At 34.1% G+C, this 18,128-nt stretch overlaps 1 protein-coding gene across 4 annotated transcripts in view; it reads right to left on the reverse strand.

Moving 5' to 3' along the window:
* sona (sol narae metalloprotease) overlaps nucleotides 1-18,128 on the reverse strand; it is a 265,415-nt gene that overhangs the window by 218,870 nt on the left and 28,417 nt on the right. For all 4 annotated transcript variants that reach the window (XM_073955851.1, XM_073955848.1, XM_073955846.1 and 1 more), the window contains one exon: nucleotides 9,309-9,475. In XM_073955851.1, coding sequence (XP_073811952.1) covers nucleotides 9,309-9,380 — 72 coding nt within the window. In that variant the 5' untranslated portion in view covers nucleotides 9,381-9,475. The remainder of the gene's footprint in view (nucleotides 1-9,308; nucleotides 9,476-18,128) is intronic.

Consider the following 18,128-nt stretch of genomic DNA (forward strand, 5'->3'; position numbering starts at 1 on the left):
AAGAACTGCGAAAGGTCTGCTTTAGATAGAAGACCTCATAAACACATTATATACATAAAAGACCGAAAGGTCTTCTATGGGTAGAAGATCTGCGAAAGGTCTTCTATGGATAGATGACCTGCGAAAGGTCTTCTATGGATAGAAGACCTCCGAAAGTCTTCTATGGATTGAAATCCTCCGAAAGGTCTTTTATGGATTAAAGACCTGTGAAAGGTATTCTATATATGGAATACCTCGGAAAGGTCTTCTTTAAATAGAAGACAACCTAAAGGTCTGCTATAGATAGAATACGCCCTAAAGGTCTGCTGTAGGTAGAATTCCTCCTAACTATCTGCTATAGATAGAAGAACTCCTAAAGGCCTACTAATGGTCTTCCATGGATAGGAGACCTTCTAAAGGTATTCTATGGATAGAGGACTTCCTAAAGGTCTTCTACAGGTAGAAGACCTTCTAGAAGTCTTCTATAGATTGAAGATCTCCTAAAGGTCTTCTATAGGCAGAAGATCTCCTAAACGTCTACTATTGGTGGAATACGAGTACTTTTCAATGGTCTTCAAAAATAAAGACCTCCTAAAGCCCTTGTGAACATCTCCTACAAATAGAAGACCTCCTAAGAAACTTCTATAGACGGAAGACATCCTAAAGGTCTACTATAGATAGAACATATCCTTAAGGGTTTTTATAGATAGAGGGCCTCATAAATGTATTCTATAGATAAAATACCATATAAAGGTCTTCTGTGGATAGAAGACCTCCGAAAGGTCTGCTATGGATAGAATGCCCCCGAAAGGTCTGCCATTGATAGATGACCTCCACAAGGTCTTCTATATATAGAATACCTCCGAAAAGTCATCCTTAAATAGAATGCCTCCTAAAGGTCTGCTATAGATAGAATACCTCCTAAGGGTCTGCGGTAGATAGTATTCCTCTTAAAAATCTGCTACATATATAGAAGACCTCTTAAAGATCTAATAAGGGTCTTCCATGGATAGGAGACCTTCTAAAGGTATTCTATGGATAGAAGACTTTATAAGGCATTCTACAGGTAGAAGACTTCCTAGAAGTCTTCTATAGATTGAAGACCTGCTATGGGTCTTCTACAGATAGAAGATATTCTAAAGGTCTTCTATAGATACAAGAGTTCCCAAAAGTCTTCCTTTGAAAGAAGAAGACCTTCTGAAAGTTTTTCATAAATATTTATATAAAAACCTTCAAATGACCTTTTATGGATAGAACACCACTTAAGGTCTTGTAAATACCTTCTACAGGCGGAATACCTTCTAATGGTATTCTATCAATAGAACACCTCTTAAAGGTCTTCCATAGATATAACCCCACATAAGGTCTTCTGAAGATACTGTGCATTAAAACCAGCGGAAGAACTTTTCTTGAAGTGGAACTGCACTTTGAAGAGCATCCAATATGCCTGATCGAAAACGAGAGTTGGGCATAACTCTTTCTTCTCGTACTACAGAGCCTTTCTTAGTCCTCTCATTGTGTCTTCTTTAAAAAGATATTATGAAAGTATTAATATTTCAACAAAAATCAAATGTGAACAAAATTTTAATCAAAATTTTTCATACGTTTCACATAATTGCTTAACGGGACACAAAAGTAAACTTAATATGCCATTTTGTTCCATTATGGAAATCTTGGGAAGTGAATAAACCTCTTAAAAATTATAACACACAAAATAAACAACCAACAAAAAAGGCTATGACTCATTACGGCTGCGGTTGCTGCTGGTTTTTAGTCTCGTTGGGAACATTTTTGATTTGTTTTTTTTTTTTTTTTTTTTTTTTTTGTCATGGACAATGGCAGCCATTCATTGATTCATTCATTGGTATTTTGTGTCTTTTTTGAGTTACTTAATATTTACGGTTATGGAGAATATTTTCATGTGTCCTTCCTCCCAACCTCTTCATAACCTCAGCGGTTTGTAAGAATGATTTCTGGGAGTGTAATATTTTTGTTTGTCACAAAAAACAATAACGACGAAAAATATGGATTATTTGGGAATGGTAGACAGACAGTTCATGGCGACTGTTATTTGGTGGCAGACATTGGATTTCTTTGTCCGTGAGTAACTTAAAACATGGTTATAATAACTATTGTTGTGTTAACTAGGCCTATATACACACAAATTATGAAGCCATAATTTTGTCTTAACAAAACGCTCTGTAAAATAATAATACAAAGCATTGTTGTAAAGCATAAAACAATAAAACTTATTGAAGATGATGATATAATGGTTGAAGGAATTCGTGGGTAACAGAGGGCGGAAAAAGAGTTTTTTACTAATTACCCGAATTTGCCATGAAATTTTAGGCTTAAAAAAAGGGGAAGTTACTTTCAAAATTTTAGCGATTCTGGACCGGAGAACTTATTTTTTTTTATTATTTCAAATATTTATTATAATAAAAAATTACAATAAAATTATATAAAAAATATCACTAGCATCTAAGGTTATCGGCTAAACCAGGACCGGAGAACTAAATACCGTTGCGATATGGATAACAAGGGCTATCAATGATAACAATTTCAAGGCGATCCAAAAGGTGCCCAATAAATAATATGGTATCAAAGTAAAACACTTCAGAAACTATAAAATCCGTCCCTAAATATTTGACACATGTTTTTGGAGTACTCGTAATTTTCATTTCCAAACCCTTAAAACCTGCCTTGAAGCCACTAGTACTACAATAACATACATATACTCTTGCCATTGACAGATTATTATCACATTGCCGCTACGACATGCTTTCAACTTCTTTTGCTGCTTAGAAACATGCCAATACCTTTCCCTTTTTCTAAGCTACTCGTAATTAAGTAGTAAACCTCATTACATGATCACGAATTGGCGGAATTATGTTTGAATAAGATTCTTGTATGCGAGAAAAACATTACACGGTCAAATTGTCTCTCGACAAGAAATCAGGCAACAAGTCAAGCAGCAAGCCAGCCAACCAGCCAGCGAACTAGCCACTTTAGTGATTAAGGCTGTTTTGTTGCAATCAGAAATTGAACATTTCACAACAACATCCGTCATCTAAGTTGTTACTTTGCTGCCGTTGTTGATAATTATTGAAGTTTGTCGTTGTTGTTTTTAGTTGACGTTATTATTGTTTCAAGCATTTTTCTAGCCAAGCAATTTATTCTTCAAAAAATAAGTAGTGGACAAATCACGCGTTTGTGAAACCATTAAAATTGTTAGGTTTTTTTCGTTCAACTCATTTTGTTCTTATTGACAAAATGTGGTTGTCGTTGTTGTTGGTTTTAAGAAAACTTTAAATAAAAACTAAAACAAACTGAAACAAAAAGCGACAATGACTAGAAGGAGAAAAAGCACGTTGCTTACTTTTCAGCAAACGTGCAAAGTCTAATAACTGCTCAAAATGTAGTCTTTTCTGCTAAGGTTGATGTAGGCAAAAGGGTTATTAAATTGGGGTAGCGAAAAAGTTCGTCAAAGAAATAAAAAAACAGAGAAAGTGGAAGGAAACTCTTAGCATAATTAAAAAATCCTTTTGTAGGCTACTGACTAATGGGTCTATGCAAATCTTCAAAGCATTTGAAAATTTTCAATAGCGACTCTTTTAATGTTGCGACAAATGTTCAATCTGACACACTTCCAAAACTGAACGTCGATAAACTGTCAATGCAATAGCAAGCAGAAACCTACTTTCTTCAGATTTTTCTTTTTTTTATGAAACCAAAGTAATTAGGTACAGAAAACTACTCCCTGAAAACTACCCTGGTTTTAGACCCCAAATATTTTTGGGCGATTTCCGTTTCAGACAATTTAAAGTCGATTTATCCCTGTCCGTCCACCTGTATGGCTGGTGCGCACGAAAACTATCGAACGGTACAAACGATTTAACCAAATAATGCACATCGCAATATTTCTTCCAGACATAGATTAGGTTCGAATACGAACTTTATCGGTTCACTGCTTCAAAAACCTCCCATAAAAATTTCAAAAATTTTTACAAACTTGCAGATTAAGAACGTGTATCCGATTGTTTTGTTTTTTTTTTTTTTTTTTTTTTTTTGTGCCAGGTTGCAATCTCGGCCCCTACTATAAAGCTAATTTTTTTAGAGGCTAATCTATATTTCCTGTTACTAAAAAATCCTCTCTGCATTAACTAACATGATTTGTGTGCACGATATCTTACGAACCGAATGTGCGATTAGGTCGAAACTTTGCACATCTTAAAGAGTCTTGCAAACGTAAATCATGCTTCAAGAAGGTCAATATCGGACAACACCAGTAGTTACCTCCCCCACAACAGTTCAAAATTTCGCTTAAGAGCAGTTTGAGGACTGTATGAGGATCGCTTTAAAATTATTACCGAAGGTAGTGCTTGTGGTCCTGTTTACAACGATAAAATGATAAAGTCCGTGCTTTTTAACATCACGGACGAATAGCTCTAAAATTCTACGGTAACCAAGTCAAATGCAAAATAAATAAAATCCCACCTAAAAATGGACGGCCTATAGCTTCGGGTATCGACCTCAAAAAATTCTATATTTTCGTCGGCAAGTTCATACACTCAAAAAAAAAAAAAAAAAAAAAAACAAAAATCTGAATCCTCCCTAAATACATAATTTTTGGGATAAAGGATTTCGACTGTGTACCCGGTATTTGATTTGTCATTTCACACAGGCTGAATATATATCTCTGTCTCTCTGTCGGCAAAACTGACTGATACCTTTTTAATTTATTTCTGGAGAGGATTAGGCATTTACAGATTGGTAAGTATCAGTTGAAGAATTTCAATCTCATCATATGCTCCGTTCACATGAAAGGAATATCCAGCATCTGCCAGACAAAAATCATTTTAAAGGAAGGCGCATACACCAACTAGGATGTCCCAACTAGAATGCAATTTTTAAATTTGGCGCCATTCGAGGTGTCATTGTTTGACTTTTGAACAATTGTTATTGTTTGCTAGTAGAAGGTACGAGGTTAGTAAAAATGGGGCGCTACACGAATGAACAACGCATTCTCATTGTGAAATTGTTTTACCAAAATGGTGAAAGTTTTGCGGCTACAGTTCGCAAATTGCGATCAATTTGGTGTCACAATAATGCTCAAAAAGAGTAAACTGTAAAGAGATTAATGTATAAATTTGCCAAAACTGGTTCTGTTAGTGATGTAAAGACAACAACGCGCCTTTGACCAGTTCGATCGACCGGAAATATCGCAACTGTACGTGATGATATCGCTCCAACTCTAATCACCTCAATTCGACACCGAGCTCAGCAAATTGGTGTCTCCAAATGAACTATGCAGCGAATTTTGACGAAAGATTTGCATCTTCATGCATACAAATTTCAATTGACTCAGGAACTGAAGCCAGCTGACCATGGACAGCGAAGGGAGCTGGTTAATTGGGTATTGGATAGACAACATGAAAATGCTGATTTTGCCGCTAAAATCATCTTCAGCGACAAGGCCCATTTCCATCCTGATGGCTTCGTCAATAGGCAGAATTGTCGCACTTGGGGTGAAGAAAATCCTCGAGTGATTCACGAGAAGCAAATGCATCCTCAACGTGACACTGTGTGGTGTGGTTTTTGAGCTGGAGGAATCATTGGACCTTTTTTTGAAAAGTTTTTTTCTTCCCTAGAAATGAAGAAATTAATGTGGAGGGCATGTGGTTTTAACAAGACGGCGCCACATGTCATACAACCAGAGAAACGATTCTATGCTGCATCAGTCATTTCCCGGTCGTGTTATTTCGTGCGAATTAACACCTTTCGATTCTTTTCTTTAGGGTTTTTGAAGTCGATGGTTTACGCGAATAAGCCGACGACGACTCAAGCCCTAAAAGAGGAAATTGGACGCTGCATTAATGAAATACCGCAGCATTTATGCAAAACGGTCATTGAAAATTTCATTAAAAGATCGCGTGTGTGCCAGCAAAGCCGCGTCGGCCAAATGCACGATATCTTGTTCCATACATAACCACATTCTGTCTACTTTACGATATAATAAAGTTTCACATTTTTTTTTTTGTGATGAGCAGCTGCTCTCCAATAGACCAGCGATGGTCTGCGATAGAATAGTCCATGGTTAGCCATAGATCAGCTGTTGATCGGCTATAGATCAGTTGATGATATGCTATAGATGTTAATCTACTATGGATCAGCTGAGGATATATTATAGACCAGTTGATGATCATCTATAGATCAGCTGTTGATCAGCTGTTGATCAGCCATAGATCAGCCGACGAAATGCTATAGATCAACTGATGATCTTATATAGATCACCTGATGATCGATTGGAACATAATATTAAAAACAAGAAATACATAAACCTTGAAGATACATATATGCGGGAGATATAGCAAAGCGAGACCGTATACTGAGCATTTTTACATTGAACTTTTCATACATACATACATGCATATATTCCCACAAACATTCCCGGTGGGACAAGGAAGACTTCTCTCATATCAATGAGTGCACCCCGATTCAGAAAAGCACAATGATAGATGACCTACTTTTTATAACCGAGACCGGTCGGCGTGTCTTCAGACACTACTTGTAGAGTAGAAATGTCGCCATTTTGAAAATTTGATGTTACCGAAATATCTACGGACCAATCTGCGTTGACGGTGAATATCAACGTCGCATGAACCACGAGCTGTATCTGCTATACAACGACATCAATACAGTTAAACGTATCGAGATTCAGCGATTGCGTTGGCTAGGCCATATCATAAGAATGAGCGATGATGAACCCGCTAAAAAGGCGTATGAATACATGCCACATGGCGGTGCACGCAGAACTGGCAGGCCAAAGAATAGATGGCGCAAACAAGTGGATGATGAGATGAAAAGGCGCGGTATTCCAGAGTGCGAAGCAACAAATAGAGAGGAATGGAGATCTCTTTTTAGTTCGGCCTATAGAACAAATGTTCTGTAATGGGCCAGCTAAGTAAGGGGTAGTTTACACTATATGTAAATGTCATATGACACAAAATAAAATCATTCCATATCTACCCACGGAGGCAATGTGAAGACGTAGTTTTATTAGATTATTGCTGGTGTGAACGCACAGAGTAAATTGCGTAAGGAAAATCTCCAATATTGCACATATTAGCGAATATATCGACACCTCCACATAACAGTATGCTAAGTCTAAAATGTGAGTTTTGCAGGAGAAGCTCTCAAAGTTTGGAAATTTTTTTGAACTTCAGTACTATGCTAAGTCAATATTTGCTTATAACTTCTGTTCGGATTGACCGATCATTACCAAAATTAGACAGAATTTAAGTTAAAGGACGTTCGACACCTCCAAATAATAGTTTGCTAATTCTGAAAAACGAGTTTTGCAGGACAAGCTCTAAATGTTTGGAAATTTCTTTGACCTTCAGTACTATGCTAAGTAAATATTTGTTTATAACTTCTGTTCGGATTGTCCGATCATTACCAAAATTTGACAGAATTTAAGTTAAAGGACGTTAAACATAAAAATGTAAAGAACTTGAAAACATGCTAAGTCGACTTAGCATACTATTGTTTGGAGGCGTCGATATAACGATGGAAAAGTTCATGTCATATGACATTTACATATAGTGTAAACTACCCCTAAGTAAGTATACAATTATGTGACAGTGAGTGACTGTCGGAATGACTGATCGTCAACGCGCTGAAAAAACTACAAATCTTAAAATTCTCTCTTGGTTCGAAGATGCTTGATCAGAAATTCGTCCTGAAATGTAACGCAATAGACAAAATATATAGTATATACGTATATAAAATTCTTGGGTTATGAGTGACTCATTGACTGGCTGATTATTAACTTAAAAAAAAAAACAGTTCATGCTTGATCTTTTATGAAGGTAGTCACTGATACTGAAATTTTTGATGTTTGTGCGAAAGTACTAGATAAGGATGGATTTTGGGAAATTCGTCCTGGATGGTTGCAAAATGGCTATAAATTTATCTATAAAAATTTATAAATTTGTCTATAAAAATTCTTCGAGAATGAGTGACTAATTGAATGATTGATCATCAACGTCCAAAAAAAAGGACTTCCATAATACTAAATTTTTTAATGAGGAAAGTAACTCGGGGTAATGTTAACACCTTCAATAAATTTCGTCCTGGAAAGTTATAAAATGGTCAAAAAATACATATATAAAATTCTTGGGTTATGAATGACTTCCTGACTGACTGATCATCAATGCCCAAGAAAGAATTTTGAATATCGCTGCAAAGTTACTATATATGGGTATAATAATCTTGGCTACGAAATGACTAAAAATATCAATATCTATCCAAAGACTTTAGGATATGAGTCACTCACTGACTGACTGTTAAACAAAAGCTATGTATAATCTTGATTTTTCATTTTGGGAGATATTGGAAAAATATTTTATATTTGCTTTCTCTGTATCTCTAAGAAATTGACAAATATCCTACAAACCTATTTAAATAACCCTTTTATGATTCGTTTAAAGCCTCAGGTATGAAACCTAAAACAAATCGCTGTTGAATGTGTGTGCATACATGTATGTCTCTATATCCGCCGGTAATTATAGTGTTTTCTTAATTTTGTATTTTCCTCTACAACTGCACTGTTGCAAAATTTTCAAGTATTTCAAAATTCGATACAACAATATTTGTTTTACGTATTTAATTTTATACCGAAAATTTGCAAATAAGTATTGGAATTATTGGGATAGTTTTAAATAATTCCAAACAGTGGAATCTCGTTACGCGCCAACGAAGCGCTATTAAGGGCAAAACTCAATTGCCTCGTGGCTTGCTTTGTTCACTTTGCTCTAGTAAAATAAAAATTGAAAAAGGGCAACCTAGTTTGAATTTTTCACGGCCGTTCTTTACACATTTACCAAAAATAAGCGACGCCAGCCAGAAAAATCCATTGAATTTGGACCTTTGTTTATGAATTAAAGTGGTTAATAGACTGAAAACTAATTTGCACTGCCATCTTATTTGACAGATCTTCAACAGTATTGGCAACTAAAATTATGGTATGTTTATATTAAAGCTCTTTATCGGGTTAACTTCTTTTGTGAGAATTTTTTGGACATATATGCAATGAAATTAACAATTCCATTTAATTTGATGCTGTTTGACGTTTTAATAACAAAAAGGGTAGAAGTTATCATGTTGCTACTGTATTTGCATAGAATTATGTATTTATTACTCATTTGATTGGAATGCATTTGACTTATGTTGATTACCTTGTCATATAAAAACAATTGGGCCATAAAATTCCCTCTTACAAAACAATTTAATTTTTTAATTATTAGTTTTCAGATTTCAATACTTACATCTGGCAGTGCTCGACATGTTGTGACCGCTATTGACACTATGGCCAATGCTATGACAATTATCTGTGACATGTTTTGTTATTTTTTTATTTTTAATGGGTAAATGATGAATTATAATCCTAAAAGAAGTAAGGCGGTAATAACCAAAAATTAAGGGAGGAGGTGAACTGAAATAAAAAGAACGAAAAAATAAAGGAAATTAAATGAATAAAATTGAAATAAAAAATAAATAAAATACAGCTTAAAAGGTAGACAAAATATTTAAAAATATAAATATTAAAAAATTATACACAGAAAATCTAACAAAGAAATGGAACTTCTAAGAAAAAATATTGTCATTATAATTAAAGATATAAAAATGCCATCCAGAGAGAGATCAGTAAAATTGAAAAGTCATAAAATTTGCATTTTTAAATTTTACAAACCTCAAGCCAAATAAATAAACGAAGAAAATACTGATAAAAGGTCAACTAAATTAATTTTTTTTAATATTTTGATTTTTTAGTTTTGTTTACAATTATTTTGTTGAAGCCCAAACTCTGAGTGACAAATAAATTACATAACCTAAAAGGTCAAACACAATGAAATAAAACCAATAAATCCCACAATTCTTGCCCCTTACGCTCACTCACAGCCCATTAAGGCCAATTAAAATATGTAGTTGGACTTTTGTATGTGGGTCAGATGTCAAAATACCGCAAAGTTCAAGAGTAAATTTGGAGAGTGGCATTCAACAGAATTTGGGCTAAAATAAACAACAAAGGCATAAAAAATTACGCTCACTTTGTAATTTTTATGCAAAGAAATAAACAAAAAAAGTTCACAACAAAGACCCTTCACACATAAAGGGTTTAAGTAAAAGGTCTTCGTTGCCAGACTCTTTTTAAGTGGAAACAGAAATGGCAATGATTAAAATTTGCTACTACCAACATTTACCAAACAAACGAAAACAATCAAAAATAAAAAATTATGCCATTAAATAAATAACAGAATTCAATTTCGCAAAAAATTGCTAAAAACAAACCCCAAAAATCGACATGAAAACCAAATGCATTTAAAAACACACAAAATTGCAAAGTAAAAAGTAATCTGCAAAATATCAATTGGCTAAGCTACATTCAATTCGTTGCAGTTTAAAAATTGATTAACAACGAAATGTAATTGTAAAGGAGTTTAAAAAGCGTTTAACAAATCATTGCTGGCCGGATTTATATAACTTCCGTTAATTTTTTTTTATGATTTGATTTGATAGCGTAACTCTTAATAAAAATTGTTTTTATTTTCAATTAAATTTTTGGCATTTAAATTGAATGCGCTTAAATTGAGCGGAATGCAATTAATAAATGTTAAGTCAATAACGCGGAAATTTTAATTAAATTAAATTAAATTAAATTGTGGTATTAAATTATCAAGATCACAAATAAATGATACTTTTTTTGGAAGGGTCAAAGACGGAGACTAATCTTGAATTTGTCCAGGTTTATTAAAAGAACACAAAGAATATATAGCGTGGTTTTTTGTAAGAGTTTTTCAAAGTGTCCTAAAAGAATAATAAAATAATTTAAATTGGCTTTTATATGACTTTTATGAGGACCCAAAAGGAAGCATAACTTTTTTGGAATTGTTTTGGCCTCTGCTATTTTTTATATTTGACCACAATCGACAACTTACTTGGTACGAGGGAAGAAGGTTTGTCGATTGTCGTCAAATTTATTAAAACCAATTCCAAAAAAATGTGTGCTTCCTTTTGTTTCTGACCTAGGCAACATGCAGTTTTGCCAGACGCCATTTGACATTTTTCTTTTTGAAAGTTTGACAGTTTTTAGCCTAAGCATACTCAGGAAGGGTCCTAAAAGAACAATAAAATAATTTAAATTGGCTTTTATGTGACAAAAGGAAGCACAACTTTTTTTGGAATTGGTTTTAATAAAAAAAACAACAAAATGTAAGCAAAGGCTATAGTCGGGACGCCTCTGCTATATTTCTTATATTTGACCACAATCGACAACCTACTTGGTACGAGGGAAACTAAAAAAGTTTCGGACCTAGGCAATATGCAGTTTTGCCAGACGTCATTTGACATTTTTTTGAAAGTTCGACAGTTTTTAGCCTAAGCGTCCTCAGGACATTTTGACATTCATGACATGAAACCAGTAAAGAAAGGATCAACGTCGGGCGGGGCCGACTATATGATACCCTATACCACTGTGAATATGTAAAATATAAATCGGAGCTATATCTAGATCTTAACCGATTTCGATATAATTTGGCACATTTATTTCCAGACCGAATTCAGTCAAACATTCCAAATATCATTGAAATCGGACTTATATAGCGTGTTTGGTGCAGCAAATACGCGAAATCGACCGAAAATATATGGAAGCTATATCCAAATCTGAACCGATTTCGATATAATTTGGGAAATTTTTTTCTAGACCGAATTCAGTCAAACATTCCAAATTTCATCAAAATCCGACGAATATAGCGTGTTTGGTGCAGCAAATACGCGAAATCGACCGAAAATATATATGGAAGCTATATCCAAATCTGAACCGATTTCGATATAATTTGGGACACTTATTTCTAGACCGAATTCAGTCAAACATTCCAAATTTCATCAAAATCGGACGAATATAGCGTGTTTGGTACAGAAAATACGTGAAATCGGGCGAAAATATATATGGGGGCTATATCCAAATCTGAACCGATTTCGATATATTTCTAGACCAAATTCAGTCACACATTTCAAATTTCATCGAAATTGGACATATATAGCGTGTGTGGTACAGAAAATACGTGAAATCGGCCGAAAATATATATGGGGACTACCAAATCTGAACCGATTTTCACCAAAAGCAATAGCGTTCTTCCTAAGGCTAAAAAAATTGTAGTCCCCAATTTTCAGCTGAATCGGACAAAAAATGCGACCTGTACGTTGCGAACAAAAATACATGGACAGACGGACAGACGGACGGACATGCATAAACCGACTCAGAAAGTGACTATATGTATATCCCCAAAAGGAACTTAGGGTCTATTGCGTTTCCTTTTGTATGTTACATACAAATGCTCAAAGACATAATACCCCTTACCACAGTGTGGTGTAGGGTATAAAAATCACTTTGCAAAAAAAAAGGGAATTTACTTATGAACATTTTCGTCCGATCATTTTTCACAACTTTCTTCGTGGATAATCCCGGCGAGAGTGCATTGACCAAATTAAATCTTTATATGTCGATAAAGGACCATCCTATAGCTCCATCAAGAACTGGTTTAGTGAATTCAATCGTGGCCGACACTCGCTAAAAAACGAAAATCGTAAGGTTCGTCCACAAAGCGGCCGTTGTGTCAGAAAAATATAAACTCATGCGTGAGCGGATAAGGCAAGATCACCATGTTATATACCCTGAGATATGGGTTTTTGTCGTTAGATCCCGTGTTGATCGGTGCAAGAAATTTCGAAAAAATACGATCGCTATAAGATGGAGACGAGTCATGGAACTATGCGTATAAGCCCTAAAAATAGCAGCAATCGCCAGAAGATGCTGTAAAAGCATTGAAAAAACACGTTTTTGAAGTGTCTCAATCGGAGTGGAAAACGAGCTTCAACAATTGGTTTGATGGTTTTCATTATTAGGCCATAAACTTTTTTAGTTCCCCTCGTACTGATTTAGTTAGCAGGTCACATTTTTTCATTATGTGTAGCTGAGATAAAAAATTCAAAACTTTAAAATAGAAATAGGATATGGCCTTTTGCAATTACTCCGATATTTGACCAACCAACACCAACATATTTGGAATTGAGTTAAAGCTCAGACCGTCTGCTTTCATTACACATAATTGTGACCTAATTTTTTAAGAAAATATTATACGTAAATATGTGTTTTATTCTGAAACTCATAGTGAAATTTTATGTAGATTTTTTCTTCTTTTGACACTTTTCACCTCGAACCAAGTTTCATATTACTTTCATGTATCAGCTCGAAGAAAGAAGGAAAAAATTTTTCTTCAAAAAAATTGGTAAATATTTTCGTGTTTTTTTTCAGCAAAATTGATACTGACATTTTCATGATAGGTAATGTAAATAGAGACTTCATTTCTTGGGTGAGCTATAGTGAAATTTGACGAAGAATATTTTCGTCTTTGACGTAGTCCCTCTAAAATTATGTTTTGTTTTACAATTTTGAATAAACTCAGATGAAGTCCGACTTAAACCCTAAAACGTGTTTTCCTTTATAGAGATTCCTGGCGATTAGAATGGATTTACGGAATTGGTGTATTCTCAGACCTATATTAAAATTTTATGACGAATATTTTGTAGAATATTTTGATTTGATACGATCACATTTTAAAGGAGATTTTGAACGATTTTCGAAAAAAGGACCGAAAAAATCCATTTAATGAACAGCATGAGGGTTAAAATTTTTAGCACAAATATTCCCCATACTCATGTCTTTAAAGTTGCTAAAGACAATATATGTCTAACATGTACGGATTCCAAGATATCTTAAATCGAATATTTCGGAAAAACAAGAAATGGGCGGAATTTGCCATGCCTACTTTGGTTACTTTCCGATGTCAAGGTGAAATTCGCCGATACACTTGTCTCATATTTTTAGTCCTACTTTCATAATGGGGTGCCACCGTGGTGCAATGGTATGCACGCCCGCCTTGCACGCAGAAGGTCGGTGGTTCGATTCCCCGGCCAGGCAACATCAAACAATTTTCAACGGTGGCAAAATATCCCTCAGTAATGTTGGCGACATTTCCTGAGTATTTCAGCCTTGAAAAACTTCTCCATAAGTGGTGTCTTAAGACACGCCGTTCGGACTCGGCGATAAACAGTAGGTCCCATACCATTGAGCTAAATATGAATCGGGGTGCACTCATTGATATGAGAGAAGTCTCCCTTGTCCCGTATGGGATGTTGTGGAACAATGTTGTTTTCTTTCATAATCTACTAAGTTTTTCCCACCATTTCTTTTGTTGTCGCACAGTGTTATCAAATTCTTCCCTTGGAAGTTAGGATAGCTAAGCATATTTTATTTATCTGTGGTATTTGACCACTTTAGATAACTTAATTGTCACCAATTTAAAGCTAAGAAGTTTTAGAATTTTCCAGGTTACATTTTTACCACCTGGTCGTGGTTTTTTGGAGCATTCAGGCCATTACCGAGTGAAGTATGAAGAATAAAATTATAGCGTTATAACAAAGACCAAAAAACTACTAAATAAGAAAGAAAGTATCAGTCAGCTGTGCAGACCGAGAAATTTTGTGTGTGAGGTAACCGAAGGACGTGACCGATATAGTCCCTATTCCACCCTGACATTATTGGATTAATAATAAGATATGTGCCATTTTCGAACTTGACAAAATATTAGGACAGTCAAAATTTGGTCAGAATCGGTTAATTCGTTCGAGAGTTATCGTGCACATTAGCCAGCCAGACAAACATACAGACGGACGGACATGGCTAAATCGACTCCGAAGTGTCTGAAACAGAATTCGTCCAAACATATTACATACTAGGAGTCTAATACCATTATTTCGATGAGGCACATTTTTTGTCGTACCGTTAGCCTAAAGGCTGAGGGTATAAAAATTAAGTGCGATAGGTGTATGAAAGAGTGGCCATAAATACTAGAAAATTTCGGGGCCTTTATCTCAGAGAGTATTGGCTTCCCCTAGCAATCAAGAATTTATAACATTGTGGTCAAAATCCCCACATTTTTGCAAAAAATAAAATAACATTTTTTATGGTAAGTACCCGAGGAAATGGATCGGCATAGTCCAAAGTCGAACATGATATTTGTATGTCTGGAAGAAATATTACGAAATATTACTGCTAATCTCCTTTAGAGTTATCATGCGCACAATTTTTGCGAAAAATTTTAAGCTGTTGTGGGGAAGGTGTGTTTATTTAATTAAGAATACCATGCTGCTTATCTACCGAGGCATTTAGCCTAAAAGAGAAATGGATATTATCGTTTTCTATATTTGTTTCCAACACAGATAAAAATTTTAGTCATTTGATAAAAAAAAATCAAAGATTCGTTAAAAAATTTATCGATTTTCCGGCGATAAAAAATTGTCATATTGACAAAATTCGATAAAATTATTTGATCACAAAGTAAAAATACAACTGATAAAATATTTCATATACTGACAAAAATATTTATTAAAATATACCACATTGTGGTTGAAAAACAACATATTTTCTTAATGAAAAAAAATTTTGAATACATTTCTTTTCAATCGATAAAAAAATGTTCACAGCTGATGGCCTTAGTAGCCAATGCTACCTTCTTATTAACTTTGTATGTTCATATTTACAATTATTTTGTTGTTTTTTTATTAAATACAACCCCAAAAGCCAAATTGGTCGAAAATCGTGCGATATTGATTTTAAATTAGATTAAAACTATTAATAAGTTATTACGGAAAGCGTATATATCATTTTAACAAATAAAATTAAATAATGCATTACTGAACTTTAATGCATTTGGCGCGGAAACTTTTTTGGCGATAGAAAAAAAATTACACCGTATTTCATAGTAGTTTTTCGTCCTCTACGCGGCTATGCGGTGGTATTTTTGATATTTGCAAAAATTGCAAAAAAGTTATAACACTAATGTTTACTGGTGGCTATTCTAACAACCACTGAATCCTGATAAAAAATTTGGAATATTTTGATAAATATTTTTGTCAATATGTGAAATATTTAATCAGTTCAATATAAAAAATCGATAAATATTTTAGTCAATATGTGAAATATTTTATCAGTTGTATTTTTACTTTGTGATTAAATAATTTCATCGAATTTCGTCAATATGACAATTTTTTTATCTAATCTAAAAATCTGAACATATGCTTAAAAGCTTGTAGCCGATCAATTCCAATATAAAAAAGGGTTTAAAGACTTTTAGAATGCTTCCTCGGCATAATTTTTACAGATTTTGAAACATGATTGCTTAAGTCTGGAGTATTCCTCCATTGGCTTAACTTCATTACTATCCTCTTGGCAGAGAATAATGTTTACGAAACAAAATAAAAAGCTTTGCAAACGGACAATTGGCATAGACGTTTAACAAATTCCAGAAGGGCCGAATATGCTACTTAAAGTAACCCTCTCGCCGGGTTCGGGTTCCCAGGCCAGACAATATAATACCTTCATAACCTTTTGAAGCAACAGTGACGAATGTAGGCAAATGTGCCTCAGCGTAATGTAGGCAGCATTTCCTTAGTATTTCAGCCATGTAAACTTTCCCTACAAGTGGTGTCTTAAGACACACCACTCGAAATTGGTAATTGAAGGTAGGTCCTATATTATTAAGTGAAGATTAATCGAGATGTACTTATTGACACGTCAACATATCGCTCATTTACTCAAAGAGTGACATAACTCGAAAAATGCGTTTTCTGAGTTAGCAATTTCTATTTTTTCTACGATTTCTACTTTATTTTGTGTCAAATTTTCATTCTGATATCTCTAAAACTCGACGAGTTACAGCTCATTTACTACGAATTTCGCATAATTTAACACAAACGATTTTTGAGTTTATGAAGCCCTAAAACACTTCAAATCATGCATGATCATGCACAGAAATTTAGCACTGATATCTGTCTATCTGGTTGCAAAATATGGTTCAAGTAGTTATTTTAGTTTTAGTGTAATAATTTTTTTAAGTTGTGAAGTCAAATTTCAATCGACAACTTAAAACGCATTTTTCTCGAAACTCGATTTTTAGAAATGTGTCACTCTTTGAGTAGATGAGCGATATGTATGTACGTGGTATTTTTAGAGATTTTCAGGAAGGCCTCACATCAGATAATAGCCACTGAGTTTTAAAATGATCTTATTTGGACAATTAATTAAATTTAAATATTTTCGAAAAAGCTGAAATTAGACAATCAGGGTAGTTTAAATGGAGTAGAAGTTGGGAATTGGGTTCGGTTGATTTTTTTAAATGTTTTATTCCTGTGTTGTTTAGTTAAATTTAGTAAAAAAATCGTTCACCCATATCAAAAATTGCCTTAAAGCAATGATAAAGTAAAGTAATGTTTTATAAACCATGATCTGCGTTTCAACATACATACAGAATGTCCTAAGTTCTAAGAAGAAAGGTGCTGTTTACCTTCTTTTCGAATCTGCTTACAGAAAGTGAAATCGAAAATGCATGACAACAACACTGGAAGTGGGCTTAAATTTATCTGAGGCTTGTGGATAGCCGGAAATCACAAATTCCTATAACCCAGCCAGCATTTGGAAGATTGTTTTTTCAAAAATCACATTGAGGGGTCATTTTAGAGTCCTTTTGGTGATCAAAATATGATTAAGTCGCTTGTATGATCAGAAAGGGACTCGAAAGTGACTCCCTGTAACGATTGAAAAGAGTTCAAATTAAAATACAACAACAAATGTGTAGTAATCACAAATAAGTCATTTAGGCGTTTAAAGTGTGACTATTTTTTCGTTATTTATTGTCATATTTTGATCATCAGAAGATTGAAAAATGCTTAATCAAAAAATGGTCATCCAAGTGTTTGAAAAGTGATTATAATTATGTATCTTCTGATCATATTTTGAACAGATATGTGATTAAATACTGATTGTTTTGTTTTATTTTTGTTTTGTTAAAAATAATTCTCATTTACACTTTCTACAAAAATTTGATGTAAATGTAACGTATAATATTAAGAGTATAGACAAACACAACACAAGTTCAGGGGATAATTAAAAGTCATAGGAAAGCAGAAAAGACAACACAACAAAGGAAAGAACAAAAAAAAGAAGAATAAAAAGAAAATTCTTTTAATGT

The sequence above is a fragment of the Musca autumnalis genome, unplaced genomic scaffold (assembly GCF_047663935.1).
Source record: "Musca autumnalis isolate F117 unplaced genomic scaffold, ASM4766393v1 scaffold_5, whole genome shotgun sequence".
In the NCBI taxonomy this organism is placed as follows: domain Eukaryota; kingdom Metazoa; phylum Arthropoda; class Insecta; order Diptera; family Muscidae; genus Musca; species Musca autumnalis.